Raw genomic sequence first — 14,163 nt, forward strand, 5'->3', positions numbered from 1 at the left:
TTGCTTTTAGTCGAGACTATGCCGACAAGCGGGAGGAGGTCAGACAAGCCCGGGAGGACAGGTTTGTGATTTTGTATTGATGTGTAAGAAGCCAAAGAATGTGCACACATTTTTAACCTATATTCACACACTTAATCACCGCGAAGAATCAACGCTCATCTACTTTTACTGGAACCACTACAACAGCACTATCTCACAGGGAGCCATAAACTCTATGTTGGCATTAGTAGAGCAATGGTGCTCCTTGATGTCACATGTCCTTTTCTTTTAATTAAATCAAAGGGCCCTTTAAAGCCCAGTGGTAAATGTCCGTTGCAAAGTCAATGAGTCAGAATTCCTCACCGATGCCAGGGAAGGACAGGCAGAGCAGGTCAGGATCCTCGGCTGCAGCCCCGCTTTGAGGACAGGCGCAGGCTCAGGCTCGGGCTCGGGTTCAGGCGCAGGCTGTGTGGCTGCCAAACAAGTGCAATCCAAAGGGCTGATGTCACACCGAAGCCTCCAGCACATTAAAGATCAGTTATCAGAGGAACGGTAGTCATGCGCCTCAGAAGGGCCTGCTCAAACCAGCAGCAGATGTGGAGGCCGAGGCGGCAGGAACTCCAGGTGAAATGTGTGAGTCCACCTCTCCCCCAATTCCATTTCTGCTCAGGATTAAGATGCTGTAGCCCAAACAGGACAAGGTGTGTAATTGCCTTTCGACATGGCCATGCTCTAGATAAGGTGGACTCTCACTCACTCTCTCTCTCTCTCTCTCTCTCTCTCTCTCTCTCTCTCTCTCTCTCTTTCTTTCTCTCTTTTATTTTCTCTCTCTCTCTTTTTCCATTTCTTTCTCTCTCTCTTTCTTACTCTCTGAGAGTAAGAGAATCCTGACTCAACCTTCAGATCCACACCAGAGGTTATCTCAAAAACGAATCTTCCACTTAAGGTTTGATCTCCAGCCTCACTGCAGCCTTCAAGAAAGAAAACCATTGGCCTGATTTTATTGTATCAGGCTCAAGATGGCCAAATACAGCTGAAGGCGAAATATGCATCTGGGGGACATTTTCAGTACAGAGCTTGTAATAGTTTTATATATTTTTTCGAATAATAACATTACATTATTTCTTTACATTTAGCCAGCAGGGGTCTATAAGTAGCGTTGCTGCAGATTTGGCTACGACCTCCTAAAAGAATGAGGGGGAGAGGTGGAATTAATAAACACATTCCTTCAGCCTGGACCCATGGAGCTGGATGCTCACACATACACCATACATCCAGATCAAGCTTCCAGGCTGACAGTATGTCTTTGGCATTCTGGCCCTAACGTGTGTATTTAATCTCAAATGTCCTCCAAAGCTGTCGGCCAACAAAACTGTTTGCAGTACATGTCCATCCGCGCTCCTCTTGGAAACATAGCCACAGAGCTGTCTTTCTCCTGAGGAAAGCATTTCTTACTTCATTTTGTTTCTGTGGTTGAGGATACGTTGTGTAGCAATGCCAGCCGTAATGATTTCCTCTGTGAATTCAGCCTTCATGAAAATGTCTATGTTGACACATGTCAGTATGTAGTTTGTGTTGCTTGGGTATAATTTATGGACAGGGAGTTTAGAAGGTTAGGCAAGTTCATTACATAACATTTTCATGTGACATGTTATGTAATTATTGTTTAATTATCTCTGTGTGTGTGTATGTATGTGTGTGTGTATGTATGTGTGTGTGTGTGTGTGTGTGTGTGTGTGTGTGTCTCTGTGTGTGTGTGTGTGTGTGTGTGTGTGTGTGTGTGTGTGTGTGTGTGTGTGTGTGTGTGTGTGTGTGTGTGTGTGTGTGTGTAGCTCATATGTCAATTCAACACATCAGGAAATTCAATCAAGGCAACATTCACAAAAAAAAAAAAAACAGATCAGTGAAAATTAACAAGCCACAAATCATAGCCATAATCAAATGAATATTTATATTTCATGCCTTTATGCCGAAATTAGAGGGAGAGTCACAGTCTATGCCTTGTGTTCAACATTTATATGAAGGAGTTAAGTACTGGATGTACAAGAAAAAAAATAGTTATAAACATAAATCAATATGTCAGTTACAATGGTCACTTTAAAAAAGAAAACAAACCCCAACATCTGTTTCAATGTTCAAAGTTCCAATGTTCAGTTTCAAAACACAATTTTAGTGTATGAGTTCACAGTAACTGATTTACATATAAGAGTCGGAACTGAACGCTCTTCCACCATGAAGGCTAATCATGGAAGAATAGAAAAGAAGAAAAGACAAAAAGAGAGAAGTGATCGCCGCAAATCTCGTCACTCAGTAAAGGCTGGCTTATTTAGTGAAAATCTCCACTGTAGAAGATACTGTCTGTAACTTCCTCCAACAGACACGCATGGAATAGTTGCCATGGAAGCAGAGTTTCAAACAGGAGGGAATTTAGAGTAGTCACCTGGGGAGAAGCCAGTAGGAAGTGCAAGGAGCCAGGGTAATAATCCACGTCCAAGAAATATAGTTTGAGAAAAAATTATCCCTTAATTTAGGAAGCAGGTAACTTGGTGCCACAAGTTTAAATGTACAAAACTGCCACACTAATTTAAGAAAATGGAGAGTGTACACCTCATGACTGCAGGAATAGACAGTCAGCTGAATCTCCCTGTCAGGGAAGCAAGGCCTCCTACAATCTACGGTGGCCTACCCAAGTCAATCACAGGTAATCAATGACGTTCTGGAAATGAAGAAAATAGAGAAACAAATTTTGAGATGGAAGAACAAAGAGATAGAAGATAAACTAGTGTGAAAGATATAATAAAGGGAAAGTATAGAAAATAGTAAGGCAAGTTATTAGCACATACTATTAAAGACACCATTAGGCGGGGCATGGTGAAGGCTCATACCACACAGTGTGTGTGTGTGTGTGTGTGTGTGTGTGTGTGTGTGTGTGTGTGTGTGTGTGTGTGTGTGTGTGTGTGTGTGTGTGTGTGTGTGTGTGTGTGTGTGTGTGTGTGTGTGTGCGTGTGTGTGAGTTGTGGTAAGGTGCGCACCGATAGATGTGTATCCTAAAGGTCATGTGTGTTCTGCATGCAGGTATAAACAGGTGGAGAGGATAGCGGCGGAGGAGTATGAGCGGGAGCGTGTGAGAGCGCCACCCAGAGGTCGCACTGAGATCACACTGAGCCTGAGCTCCCGAACCCGAAGCACTTCTTCTTCTCACAGTCCCACTCCGGAGTCTGTCACACGCACACACACAACGCACGGTAAACACCACCACCACGCCAGCAACACCAACTTTGACTTATTTGTGAATGGTTTTCACTGGACTTACTTCTTACATTCTGAGAGACTCAAATAAGCTTAACATTACACTGTAGATCTTAATCTGTGTTTCAAGCTGGAAACACAATAAAGCATTTAGTGCTTATCGTGTTCTGAGTTTAGCTGTTCCAGCCCTTGTTTAGGAGGTCAGAGAATATCAGTGCATGCTGGCAGGCCAGGAGGTTTCTAGCACCACCACAGGTTTCTCCGTCCACCTGCTGCTCCTGCTGTGGGCACAACCCCTTCCCTGGCACTAGACTCTCACAACCTTCAGATAGGCCTCAGCTGGGGTTTTCTGGGCATGCTCCTCGACCTCCTGGGCAAAAGATTACACCATGCAGGTATTGAAGATGACTGCCTGAATGGTCTCTGGGTGACCATCTCTGGTCTGCCTGAATGGTCTCTGGGTGACCATCTCTGGTCTGCCTGAATGGTCTTTGGGTGACCATCTCTGGTCTGCCTGAATGGTCTCTGGGTGACCATCGCTGCACTCCAGCAGCGCAGACAAACAAGTGGTCTGCTTGAGCCTCACTCCTGGGAGAAGGTCTGGCTGGGGGGTTCTGGCTGCTGTCATGGTCAACTCTGTGGAAACTGCACCACACCACGGCTCCGGCTGCCCCAGCCCGGCTTATTTGTAATGTGATTTTTAGTGCGGTCGGCCTCCGGTCTGGCTGTGGTGGGAAGCAGGGCGTTGTGTGTGTCTGAGGCCTCTCCTTGCATCCCTACCCCCAAGCCTCCCTCCTCCACTGTGGGAGAGAGGGAACCGGAGACCCAGGAAGAGGTGAGGGTGCTGAGCAACTCCTCCCGCTCCGAGCGCCTCACAGATGGATCCCTCATGGCATACGGATCAAACGGAAATATGAACGGTTTTGGATTCTTCTTTGGCGAGGAGCTGCTCTCATGGCGCAGTGGGAATTTCTGTTTTATTGACTTGTTTTTCAAACGCCAGCAAAAACGTTGGACACGAAGTCGAAGGAATCCATTCAGTCAGACGCTGAAGGTCAGCTGGCGGTGGGATTCTGGGGTTTCCGTCCAGCTAGAGAGGGAAAACGAGGAGGCTAAGCGCTTCTATCATGTAGCTGAAAGCTGCTACCACTGTAGCTGACCAGTTCCACCGACGTCTGATCTGCTCTGCTCTGCTCTGCTCTGCTCTGCTTTTGCTCTGGCGGTGACACGGCACAGTGTCAGTCCACCAGCATTATCCCTTCCGGAAGGCAGGGATGAGAAAGCTGGCTGAAACATGTGGTGTTTTTAGGAGTTGTCCAACCCACAGTGTTTAAATACACCCAAAAGAATGTCCATGTTTCCGCTACAGTAGGCCTATAACTCATGGCGGAGACCCTACACGTCGGCCACAAGGCATATACATTATTTTTTTTTTATATCCACTACTGTTAGAGACCTACAACACACATCAAAGAAATGGCTTCCCGTAAGCAGTTTAATATAAACAGTGACAACGGATATGAAGAGTGAGAGTGTCATTACTTTTTCTAATACACATGTGCTGACATTTTTGAGTAGTTTAAAAGCCATTATCCACCACATTAGTGTTTGTGAGAGCCCATACCTCCCAGCAATATTGGGTTTGTTTTGACATCCTCCTGTGTGGAAGACATTTTTTCACTTTTCCTCATGGAGATAGGAAGACGAGTGTTTGAATACACCGCCTGTGGTTAGAGAGGAATGCAGACAGAGGACCGGTTTGTATATATTAATAATGAGCACGAGTGGCTCATATGGAGTGAATTAATTGTTGGGAAGGGGTACCTACAGCTGTGGTGTGAGACAGACTGTAAGCTATGTCTAATCTCTATCACTAGAGTATGTAACGCTATACACACAGATGCCAAACACCATCACAAAGGCTGATTAACAAAAGAGTGCAAGGGCTGTTGTTCAGTGTCCCTCAATTTGATATCAGTGTTTATCTAAAAAAAAACAGATTGTTCTCTTGAAGTAATTACCACTATTAGACAGGTACTTAAAATGCACTTGAGGGCAATTGAAATGTATGGCTTTCCGAGTCTCATTCCCAGAGAAGGAGAGGGAATTTTTCTGTACAAAAACTCTTGTCTGCCTGTTTCTCTCTGTCTCTGCCTCTCTCATGTTTGCTTCCTTTTTTTCCCACGTCCTTCAGTAAATGAGCCCCGGTCTAAGCCAAGCCGTGACCCACAGACTCCTGCCCGTTCAGAAGTGGAGCCGCCACCGTCTGCCTCCCCCTCAGAACCTCCCTCAGGCGCTTCCCCACACTCCCCCTCTGGCCCAGACCAGCGGCAGTCAGCTGAGGAGCTCGTCCCGACGCCAGCGCAGCCTGACAGACCTGCGGAGGAGACGCAACCGGAGGCACCGCAGATAGAGGAGCAGCAGGAGAGGAGTGAGGAGCAGGCGGTAGAGGAGAAGCCAGGAGCGGAGCGGCAGCCACAGGTGGAGGAAGAAGAAGAGAAGACAGGTGTGGAGGAAGAGGTAGAGGAGGAGGAAGAGGAGGAGGCTGAGTTAGAGATGGAGGGTGAAGAGGAGTCCGAAAAGGAGCGTATCTTGGTGGAGGTGGAGGAGAGCAGCCTCCTGAGTGAGAAGGAGAGGCAGAACGAGGAGGTGAACGAGAAGGACAACTGCTCAGCCTCCAGCATCTCCTCAGCAAGCAGCACACTGGAGAGAGAGGAGAAGGAGGAGAAGCTCAGCGGTGATAATAACTCAGGTAGGAGAAACACAGTTGTCCTAACACTAACACCACGCTCACTCAAAATTCCTGTACGGTTACTCATAGCACAGAGGTACTATAAGTCACTGAGGGTATGGGTTTTCACTACTCATATAACCTCAATCTGCACATGTTGTCCTGATCGTGTCCTCTCATTTCAGGCCAGTGGTCCGAAGATGTGGATGCCAATGACCAATGTAGTAAGGTGCTCAACGGCTCCCGCTTCAAGCTGGACAAACTCTACAGCCAGAACAAAAAGCCACTAGATGAGGAGGAGAAGGAGAAAGAGACTGAGAAGGATGAGAAGCAGAGCGTGAGCCAGGACCTGGCCAACCGCATCTCCACACTAGAGGCCCGGCAACAGGCGAACGAGGAGAACATCAAGAAGACGGATATAAGCCACCTGGACAACCAGGGCAACGTGCGGGCGGTGGCTGAGAAGTTCGGCGACCTGGTCAAGGGGCTGGGTTCGCCGCCGGAGGTCGAGCTGCTGGAGAAGCAAACGCAGTCGCTGTTGGACAAGAGCCCGTCCACGCCGACTGCTCCGCCCCCACCGCCTAAAAAGGAGTCGGACCAAATCTGGGACCAGCTGATGGCCTGCCCCCGTGAGCTGCGCATCAAGGAGATGAACTTCACCGACCTGACGGAGGAGGACGACGTGGACATCCTGGACACGGTCAACGTGATTACGTCCTCAGACCTCACGCCTCCCCCGCTGCCTCCACCCCTCTGCTTATCCATGCTGCCTCCCCCTCCTCCCCTCATGGGCTGCCCCCCTCCCCCACCCATGCCCGGCATGCGGATGCCACCCCCTCCACCCTTCATGGCCCCCCCGCCATACCCGCCTCCAGGCTCCCCAATGACGAACCGGGGCGAGGCGCCACTCTTCCAGAAGAAGAGGAAGACAATCCGCCTGTTCTGGAATGAGATCCGTCCCTCGGACTGGCAGTACCCAGGCCAGAAGAACAACAGGGAGTCCTTATGGTCCAAGCTAGAGCCGGTCAAGGTGGACACGTCCAAGTTAGAGAACCTGTTTGAGACCAAGTCCAAGGAGCTACCAGTCGCAAAGGTGAGTCTGCGGGATTGTTATGTTTTATGTCACTGTACATTTTTGGGATATTTCAGCTCAGATTTAGCGCTGTCCTCCTCCAGAAAGGGATATCTGAGTTCAGGTCCATTTCAGTTGAGATTAAATAGGTATGAGGTCCATAAATCACATGCATCTTCCATTCAATATCACATTTAACAGAGTGCTTGCAGTATAGTGAATAGTTTACAATCCAAGTGCATGAACTCCACCTTCTTCTAAATACATGTAGGCCTTAGGCAGGATGTCGAGCCGTTAGAATGAGATGTAAGGGCTTGAGATATGAGGAGATGAGAGATGCTATAGCTCATGGTCTAATTCATATGGCACTGACAAATTTTCCACCATTTATCTGTCCTTTCCTATCTCAAACCCTGGCAGAGATAAATGCAATGCTATAAATATTTAGCGTATCTGGATTAAGTTTATGACCACATCCTGTAGTTAGCTATCATCCTTATCAGAAAATATACCCTGTCTATGTGGGAGCCAGTGAGGAGAAGGTGCTCATTACAAGTGAATGTAACACTGCTTACTCTGAGATTTGACAACTCTATCGCACATATTTTGACTATGGCTCCATTTATCTGTTTTTATTCCGGAATTTGATTAATTGCTAATGATAGCTTCGGTAAGATGTATTAAAGTTTGTCAGGGATATATGGGATGCAGGCGCTCCGCAGCCTAACCCTTGGAAACGCTTTCCAGCAGCTGAAGTCAATTTCACTCTTCCCATCAGCTCCCAGCCCCTTCCGCCTGTCATGGCCAGTAAAAAATGCCCTAACTGCCGTCTCCAGACCTCTGAAAAATGTCCCATCAAAGTCCCAAAAATAGCCCTCAGGTGCTCACATGTTTAACAGTGCTGCACTTAGCATAACATCAGATCTGTATTTATATCATATGAAGGCAAGTTTATAGTAATTGCCCACATGAAAGGCATTCCTTTCCCATTCATTTCAGTAACCAGTAGAAACCGAAAGTCCAGGCTGAATTGTTCTTTTTTATCTTGGCTGTGTGTAGATCCATATCATAAACATCTCAACCTCAATTGCATCCTCTGAAATAAAAGGATTTGCACAGTGGGATTAAAGTCTAGGGCTTGTGCCATAGGGTGCCATATATTGTGGATTTTCTTTATACTGTATGGTTGTCTGAGAGGGAAAATCAATGATGGGGCCTGTTGTGACACGGGGCCAGTCTGACCTGTCCTCTTGTAGCGGAACTAAAGTAGGATTAGGATGAAAGTGTGCTCCATGAGCCTGAGTTACAACCACCGCTGAGAGGACTGTGACTGAGCAAGACTGTGAAGTGGGCTGCAGAGGTCCAGGGAGCTGTCTCCCTTACATGAAATACACTTTACAGCAGGGGCACTGCCAACATTCTATCAAAGCAGGAAGACAAACTCTCAGCAGACAGCAGAAGTGTGTTTTGTTTACCATGGTGTTTTCTCATCATTCGTTCTCTCTCTCTCTCTCTCTCTCTCTCTCTTTCTCTCTCCTCTCTATCTCTCTCTCTCTCTGTCCGCATTTGTGTGTGTGTGTCTGTGTGTGTGCTCAGAAAACAGCTACAGATGGCAAACGTCAGGAGATTATTGTCCTGGACTCCAAAAGAAGTAACGCTATCAACATTGGCCTGACTGTACTTCCCCCTCCCCGTACCATTAAGACGGCCATCCTCAACTTCGATGAGTACGCCCTGAACAAGGAGGGCATAGAGGTACGCTTTTTACGTTGTTGCTACACGACTGAACGTAGATACAGTGGCCACAGCAAATACATTTGTGCTATGTGCTAACAGATGTGCTGTTTACGACTTTACTTTCTCCTACTTTCTTCAGACAGCATACATATATCATTTATAAACATTTCCAGATCTCAACATGAAAGCATTTTTGACCGAATACATGTCCCTTAGCTCAGTTATAAACCGTAAAGAGGACACTAGCTGTGACAGTGCTGGTAAACAAAACCATTATGTTTAAGTGCAGCGTCCAAAATAAACTCTCAAAACCTGTGCTCAAAGAACACAAACATTTTCTGTGTGACTACACCACTGAATGCCTTTTTACTCGAAATCAAAGCTTGGTAAGTTGGGATTTGCCACCACATCGACAAGACATGTGGTTTCTCTGTTGGAATGGGGTGTTTTTTTGCCAATGGTCTCGTTATTAATCACCAAGATGATTAAAGGTTAGCAAAGCGGGCACATCGTAAGGTCGTCTACAGACCATAATATACACCTTCCGTGGGCTGTGCAGTGATGCCACATCCTCTCTGTTCTCACTCGTTCGGTATGTGTGTGTTCTGTGCCATGGGAAAGCTGCTCAGTGATACTCTGCCCTACCTTGAATGTCTGGTGGGAAGGATGACATTTGGCCCACAGACAACCACAGGGGAGTTCGCTATTCCACACAGGCGCTCACCAGGGAAAACATGTAGCTGGACTGCCTCTTGTCTTGTCGTCAGTGTGTGTGTGAGTGTGTGTGTGTGTGTGTGTGTGTCTGTGTTTGCAATGTCATTCTGAGAACAATGAGCAAAAGATCTCATCCCGTACAGACACTCCCTGACATGATGAATCACTTGACCTTCATCAAGGTCATCCGACTTCATCAGATCAGCATTCACCCAGGGGCCAGTGTGTCAGCAGATAACGTGTGATGCGCTTCCCCAACCTTTCCCTCTCTGGCTCTAACTCTCTCATCATCATCTCCTCTTCTGTTTCCGCATTAGAAAATCCTGACCATGATCCCCACGGAGGAGGAGAAGCAGAAGATCCAGGAGGCCCAGCTGCTGAGCCCGGACGTCCCCCTGGGCAGCGCAGAGCAGTTCCTCCTGACGCTCTCCTCCATCACCGAGCTGTCCGCCCGCCTGCAGCTCTGGGCCTTCAAGATGGACTACGACACCATCGAGAAGGTCAGGGCCCCCCCCCAGTGCCACACTGGGTTTACATAACTGTGACCTCACAGTGCCTTGGCCCTGGTCACTGTGTTTATTCCAAAGGGAGACGTGTCGTGAAGGAAGCCCATTAGGGATGTTGAGATAAAAGGATGATCCTTTTTTTATTGGCCACTAGGCTGTTTGTTTTGTTTGAGTTTATAAAAGTGGTATAATTACTCATAAAGATGTGGATTAAAGAAAACGTCTTGTTCTCTCTGCATGCATCTTGTTTCAGAGTGAAAAAGAACAAAATGAGAAATATGTTGACCTTTCAGCAACAGCAGCGTGCAACAAGCCCTAATGAGCATACTTGGAAAGCAAAATATTATAACCCCCCCCCCCCCCCTCTCTCAGGAAGTGGCTGAGCCCATGCAGGACCTGAAAGAAGGCATGGAGCAGCTGGAGAAGAACAAGACACTGCGCCACATTCTGTCCACACTGCTCGCCATCGGCAACTTCCTCAACGGCTCAAACGTGAGTGGGCATCCTTCCTCCTGTCCATGGATCCATCCGTTTGTCTGTCTGGCCTGGAGCTGAACCACCGCAGCACACACCCCCCCCCCCCTCCCCCTCTTCTCCAGGGCCAAGCGCCCTGCCATACTCTCTTGGCCGGGCTAACACAGCGCTCTCTGTTAGCAGCTGTGATCTCTGAGTGCCATTTGTCTTCTGGCAGACGACCGCTTTTTGTGAATGACTGAGCTCGGCACCCAAAACTTGTCTGCCTTTTTAGGGCTTCGGTGTAGTTTTATTTTTTTTTATCTAAGAGTGGGATCATATGTCTGCCAGTGGTTGCTGAAAGAAAGAATAAGAGGGTGTGTGTGTTCAGCTGTGTGTGCACATGTGTGTGTATGTGTGTGAGTGAGTGTATGTGCTGTGAATAAATTGAGGTCCCATTGTTTGATCTGAGAGGGACACACACTATGGACAAATCTGAAAAGTAGTCAAAATGAGTAAACAGACTGCTGGTTGAAGCTTTTAACATCTTGGGATTGTCATTTACGGTAAACCATTAGAAATGGGCAAACGATCAAAGCAAACCCAAATTATGATTCAGAGCAAATGATGTCTTGTAGGACATTTCCCTTTTTCAGCTCTGTTGTGGTGTAGCTTGGAACAGGCTGGGCCCAGGCCAGGGAGTTACCCTATGTTCCTGAAACTGATTGGGGATCTGTTAATCATAAACTAATTACGTTTTTCCCTAAGCCCTTTTAAGGGATCCAGTGAACCATTCAAGTCAACATTTTAACAGTGGGGGCAGCAAACTGCTTGTTACTGCATGCTTTTATGAAATGCAGAAATGCAAAAATGTGTGTTGTGTTTCAGATAGAACTTTACATTAGTTCATTGAATATGTTTTACATCATATTGTGTCTCATTTGACCCACTTAACCCAGAGAAGTTGTATTTTGATTTTGTATTTTTGTGTGCGTGTGTGTATTTCTGTTTTCAGGCAAAGGGTTTTGAGCTGAACTATCTGGAGAAAGTTCCAGAAGTGAAGGACACTGTGCACAAACAGTCTCTCCTTCACCACGCGTGCTCCATCGTGGTGGAGCGGTTTCCAGACAGCACAGACCTCTACTCGGAGATCGGGGCCATCACCCGCTCTGCCAAGGTATGAGGAAAGCTATAGTTATGAGTAAAAAATTCACATTGGAGCAGAGAGCCAGACTTTACTCAGGGCAGTAGAGGGTTTGTAACCCGAGAGCAGCTGAACAAAAGGAAGCACTTATCTGACCAGACATAACCATCTGCAGCTGTGTGGCAGCACACTCTGTGACTTTACATTTTTCACTCGGGTCTCCAGTAAGTTCCTTGGCATTTTTGATGTCCAAGGTTTTTGCCCTTATCGTAGCACCGGTAATAAACACCCTCTCTGGACGGCCTCTTTGACCCCTCGGTGAAACGATGCTAACAGATGTGGTGTATTTACGATACGCTCTGTCCAGGTGGACTTTGACCAACTCCAGGAGAACCTATGCCAGATGGAGCGGAGGTGCAAAGCATCATGGGACCACCTCAAGGTCATATCCAAGCACGAGATGAAACCGTCGCTGAAGCAGAAGATGTCCGACTTTTTGAAGGACTGCGCAGAGCGAATCATCATCCTCAAGATCGTCCACCGCAGAATCATCAACAGGTAAGCTTGCCTTATACTGGGCTTGTGTCACGTACCCCGAGGCTAATATGAAAGTGGCCCGTGTCCTGTGGTGGTCCGCTCATGCATGTGTCTTGTGGTCCTGCCAGGTTCCATGCCTTCCTGCTGTTCCTGGGCCACCCGCCGTACACCGTGCGCGACGTGAGTGTGCACCGCTTCAGCAAGATTCTGAGCGAGTTTGCGCTGGAGTACCGTACCACCCGCGAGCGCGTCCTGCAGCAGAAACAGAAACGGGCCAACCACAGAGAGAGGAACAAGACCCGAGGCAAGATGATCACAGATGTAAGTGCTCATTTGCCCTGTGCTACCCATACTGTTATATCCGCACATTTGTGTGCGCGTCATTAATGTACCTGTGCCAACCTCACAATACCACCAGTCAGATTCAAAGTGTTGGCTTCCTTTGGCAACTATTAAAAACATGACTACTGGTTCTGACGGAGCGGGGCCTATGGCTTTTCCCATGTTAGCATATCCAGCCCTCCTCCTCCTCGATGGGGAGCCTCACTGTGGGTCCTCCAACACAGGTAGGGGCGTTACTAGAGCCCTTCCACCTACTTAACCCACTGGGGAGCTGGCTGTGCTCATGTGCTCACCTCCTGGCAGATGCTTCAAACACACCACAGTTTACAGTACAAAATATCAGTGAGGCCTGACGACAACGTGCAGGCACTCTAAATGTAAGACAGCCATAGGCATTGGGTATGTGTCTAAACCATGGCCCTAATTAATAGCAACACTAGATATACACAAGGCTATGAGTAAACCAAACATCCAGTGGAATCAGCGGAAGCATCTAAGAGGAGAACACTGAGCCCTCTGAAAGAATGCAGCACATACCTTTCACACAAGACAACTTAACCCACCAGGAGAAAGACTAACACGAAAATACTATAATTAGTCTGCATGGAAATCTAAAATGAATATCACAGGTTGCGACCACTCAGTGATAATTATGAAATTCAACATAAGGCTGTAAAATGTATCGGCCTTACACTCACTATGCTTATTTAACTTAACTGGTAAGTAACCACGCGGGCGGACCCTTCTACTTCCTAGTAAACAGAAATGCACACAAATCCCTTTAGAAATGATAATCCTCGACGCATTAACTCATATCACCTGTGTTTCTTTACTTTAGTTATTTCACTTTCTTCTTTCTTCTTGTTTATTCTGTCCTTTTTATTCTTTTAATTCTGTTTGGTCATGTAAACTCCTGACAACTTTTGCCTCTCTATTTCATGATTCTTTTACCCTTAGAGTGAGGATGAAGAGGATGGTGAGGTACAGTACTGTGTGTGTGTGTGTGTGTGTGTGTGTGTGTGTGTGTGTGTGTGTGTGTGTGTGTGTGTGTGTGTGTGTGTGTGTGTGTGTGCGCGACGTGTGTGTGCGCGACGTGTGTAGGTGTGGGTGTGTTGCATGACAGCACTCATGTAATGCCTGTTTCATTTGCTTGTGTGTTCCCTTTCAGTAAGTCGACCCTGTCCTCAGGGTTGCAGTACCTCTGGTGTTCAGAGGAGGCTGCGTGTACTGCGTGTGCCCAGCCGTACATATATTTCACACGCACCATGTCTGTTTGTCTGTTTTGCTAATCCAGCTCATGGCAGGGTGCTGTGTAAACAGTGGCTCTCCCACAGGATTGTGGAGGTTGTCTCACTGTCTTATAACAGTAAGGGCCTGCCTCTGCCTGAGGGTGTGCGTGCTCATTCCGTAGGGGGATGGCAGCATCCTGGGCATTGTTCAGGGGTGTGTCAGTGAAGGAGGTGTGTGCTCTGCCACGTCATGGGTGTCCTCCCATACCTTCAGGGAACAATGGTTATATGCATGAGATAATGTTTTACCCCACGCTCCATTCTAGGGTTGGAAAACATTTCTGCCTTCTCATCCGCAAACATGCACACATGCAAACGCACGCACACATACACAAACACACACACACACAAACACACACACACACATATGCACACACACATATGCACACACACACACGCACACGCACACA

At 47.3% G+C, this 14,163-nt stretch overlaps 1 protein-coding gene across 1 annotated transcript in view; it reads left to right on the forward strand.

Moving 5' to 3' along the window:
• The window catches only part of fhod3b (formin homology 2 domain containing 3b), a 107,594-nt gene that overhangs the window by 88,496 nt on the left and 4,935 nt on the right, over positions 1–14,163 (forward strand). The window contains 10 exon segments of the mRNA XM_042709222.1: positions 11–61; positions 3,055–3,224; positions 5,423–5,980; positions 6,145–7,052; positions 8,628–8,786; positions 9,800–9,982; positions 10,361–10,480; positions 11,457–11,618; positions 11,953–12,143; positions 12,251–12,443. Of these exon segments, the coding sequence (XP_042565156.1) occupies positions 11–61; positions 3,055–3,224; positions 5,423–5,980; positions 6,145–7,052; positions 8,628–8,786; positions 9,800–9,982; positions 10,361–10,480; positions 11,457–11,618; positions 11,953–12,143; positions 12,251–12,443 (2,695 nt within the window).

The sequence above is a fragment of the Clupea harengus genome, chromosome 11, assembly GCF_900700415.2.
Source record: "Clupea harengus chromosome 11, Ch_v2.0.2, whole genome shotgun sequence".
In the NCBI taxonomy this organism is placed as follows: Eukaryota; Metazoa; Chordata; class Actinopteri; order Clupeiformes; family Clupeidae; genus Clupea; species Clupea harengus.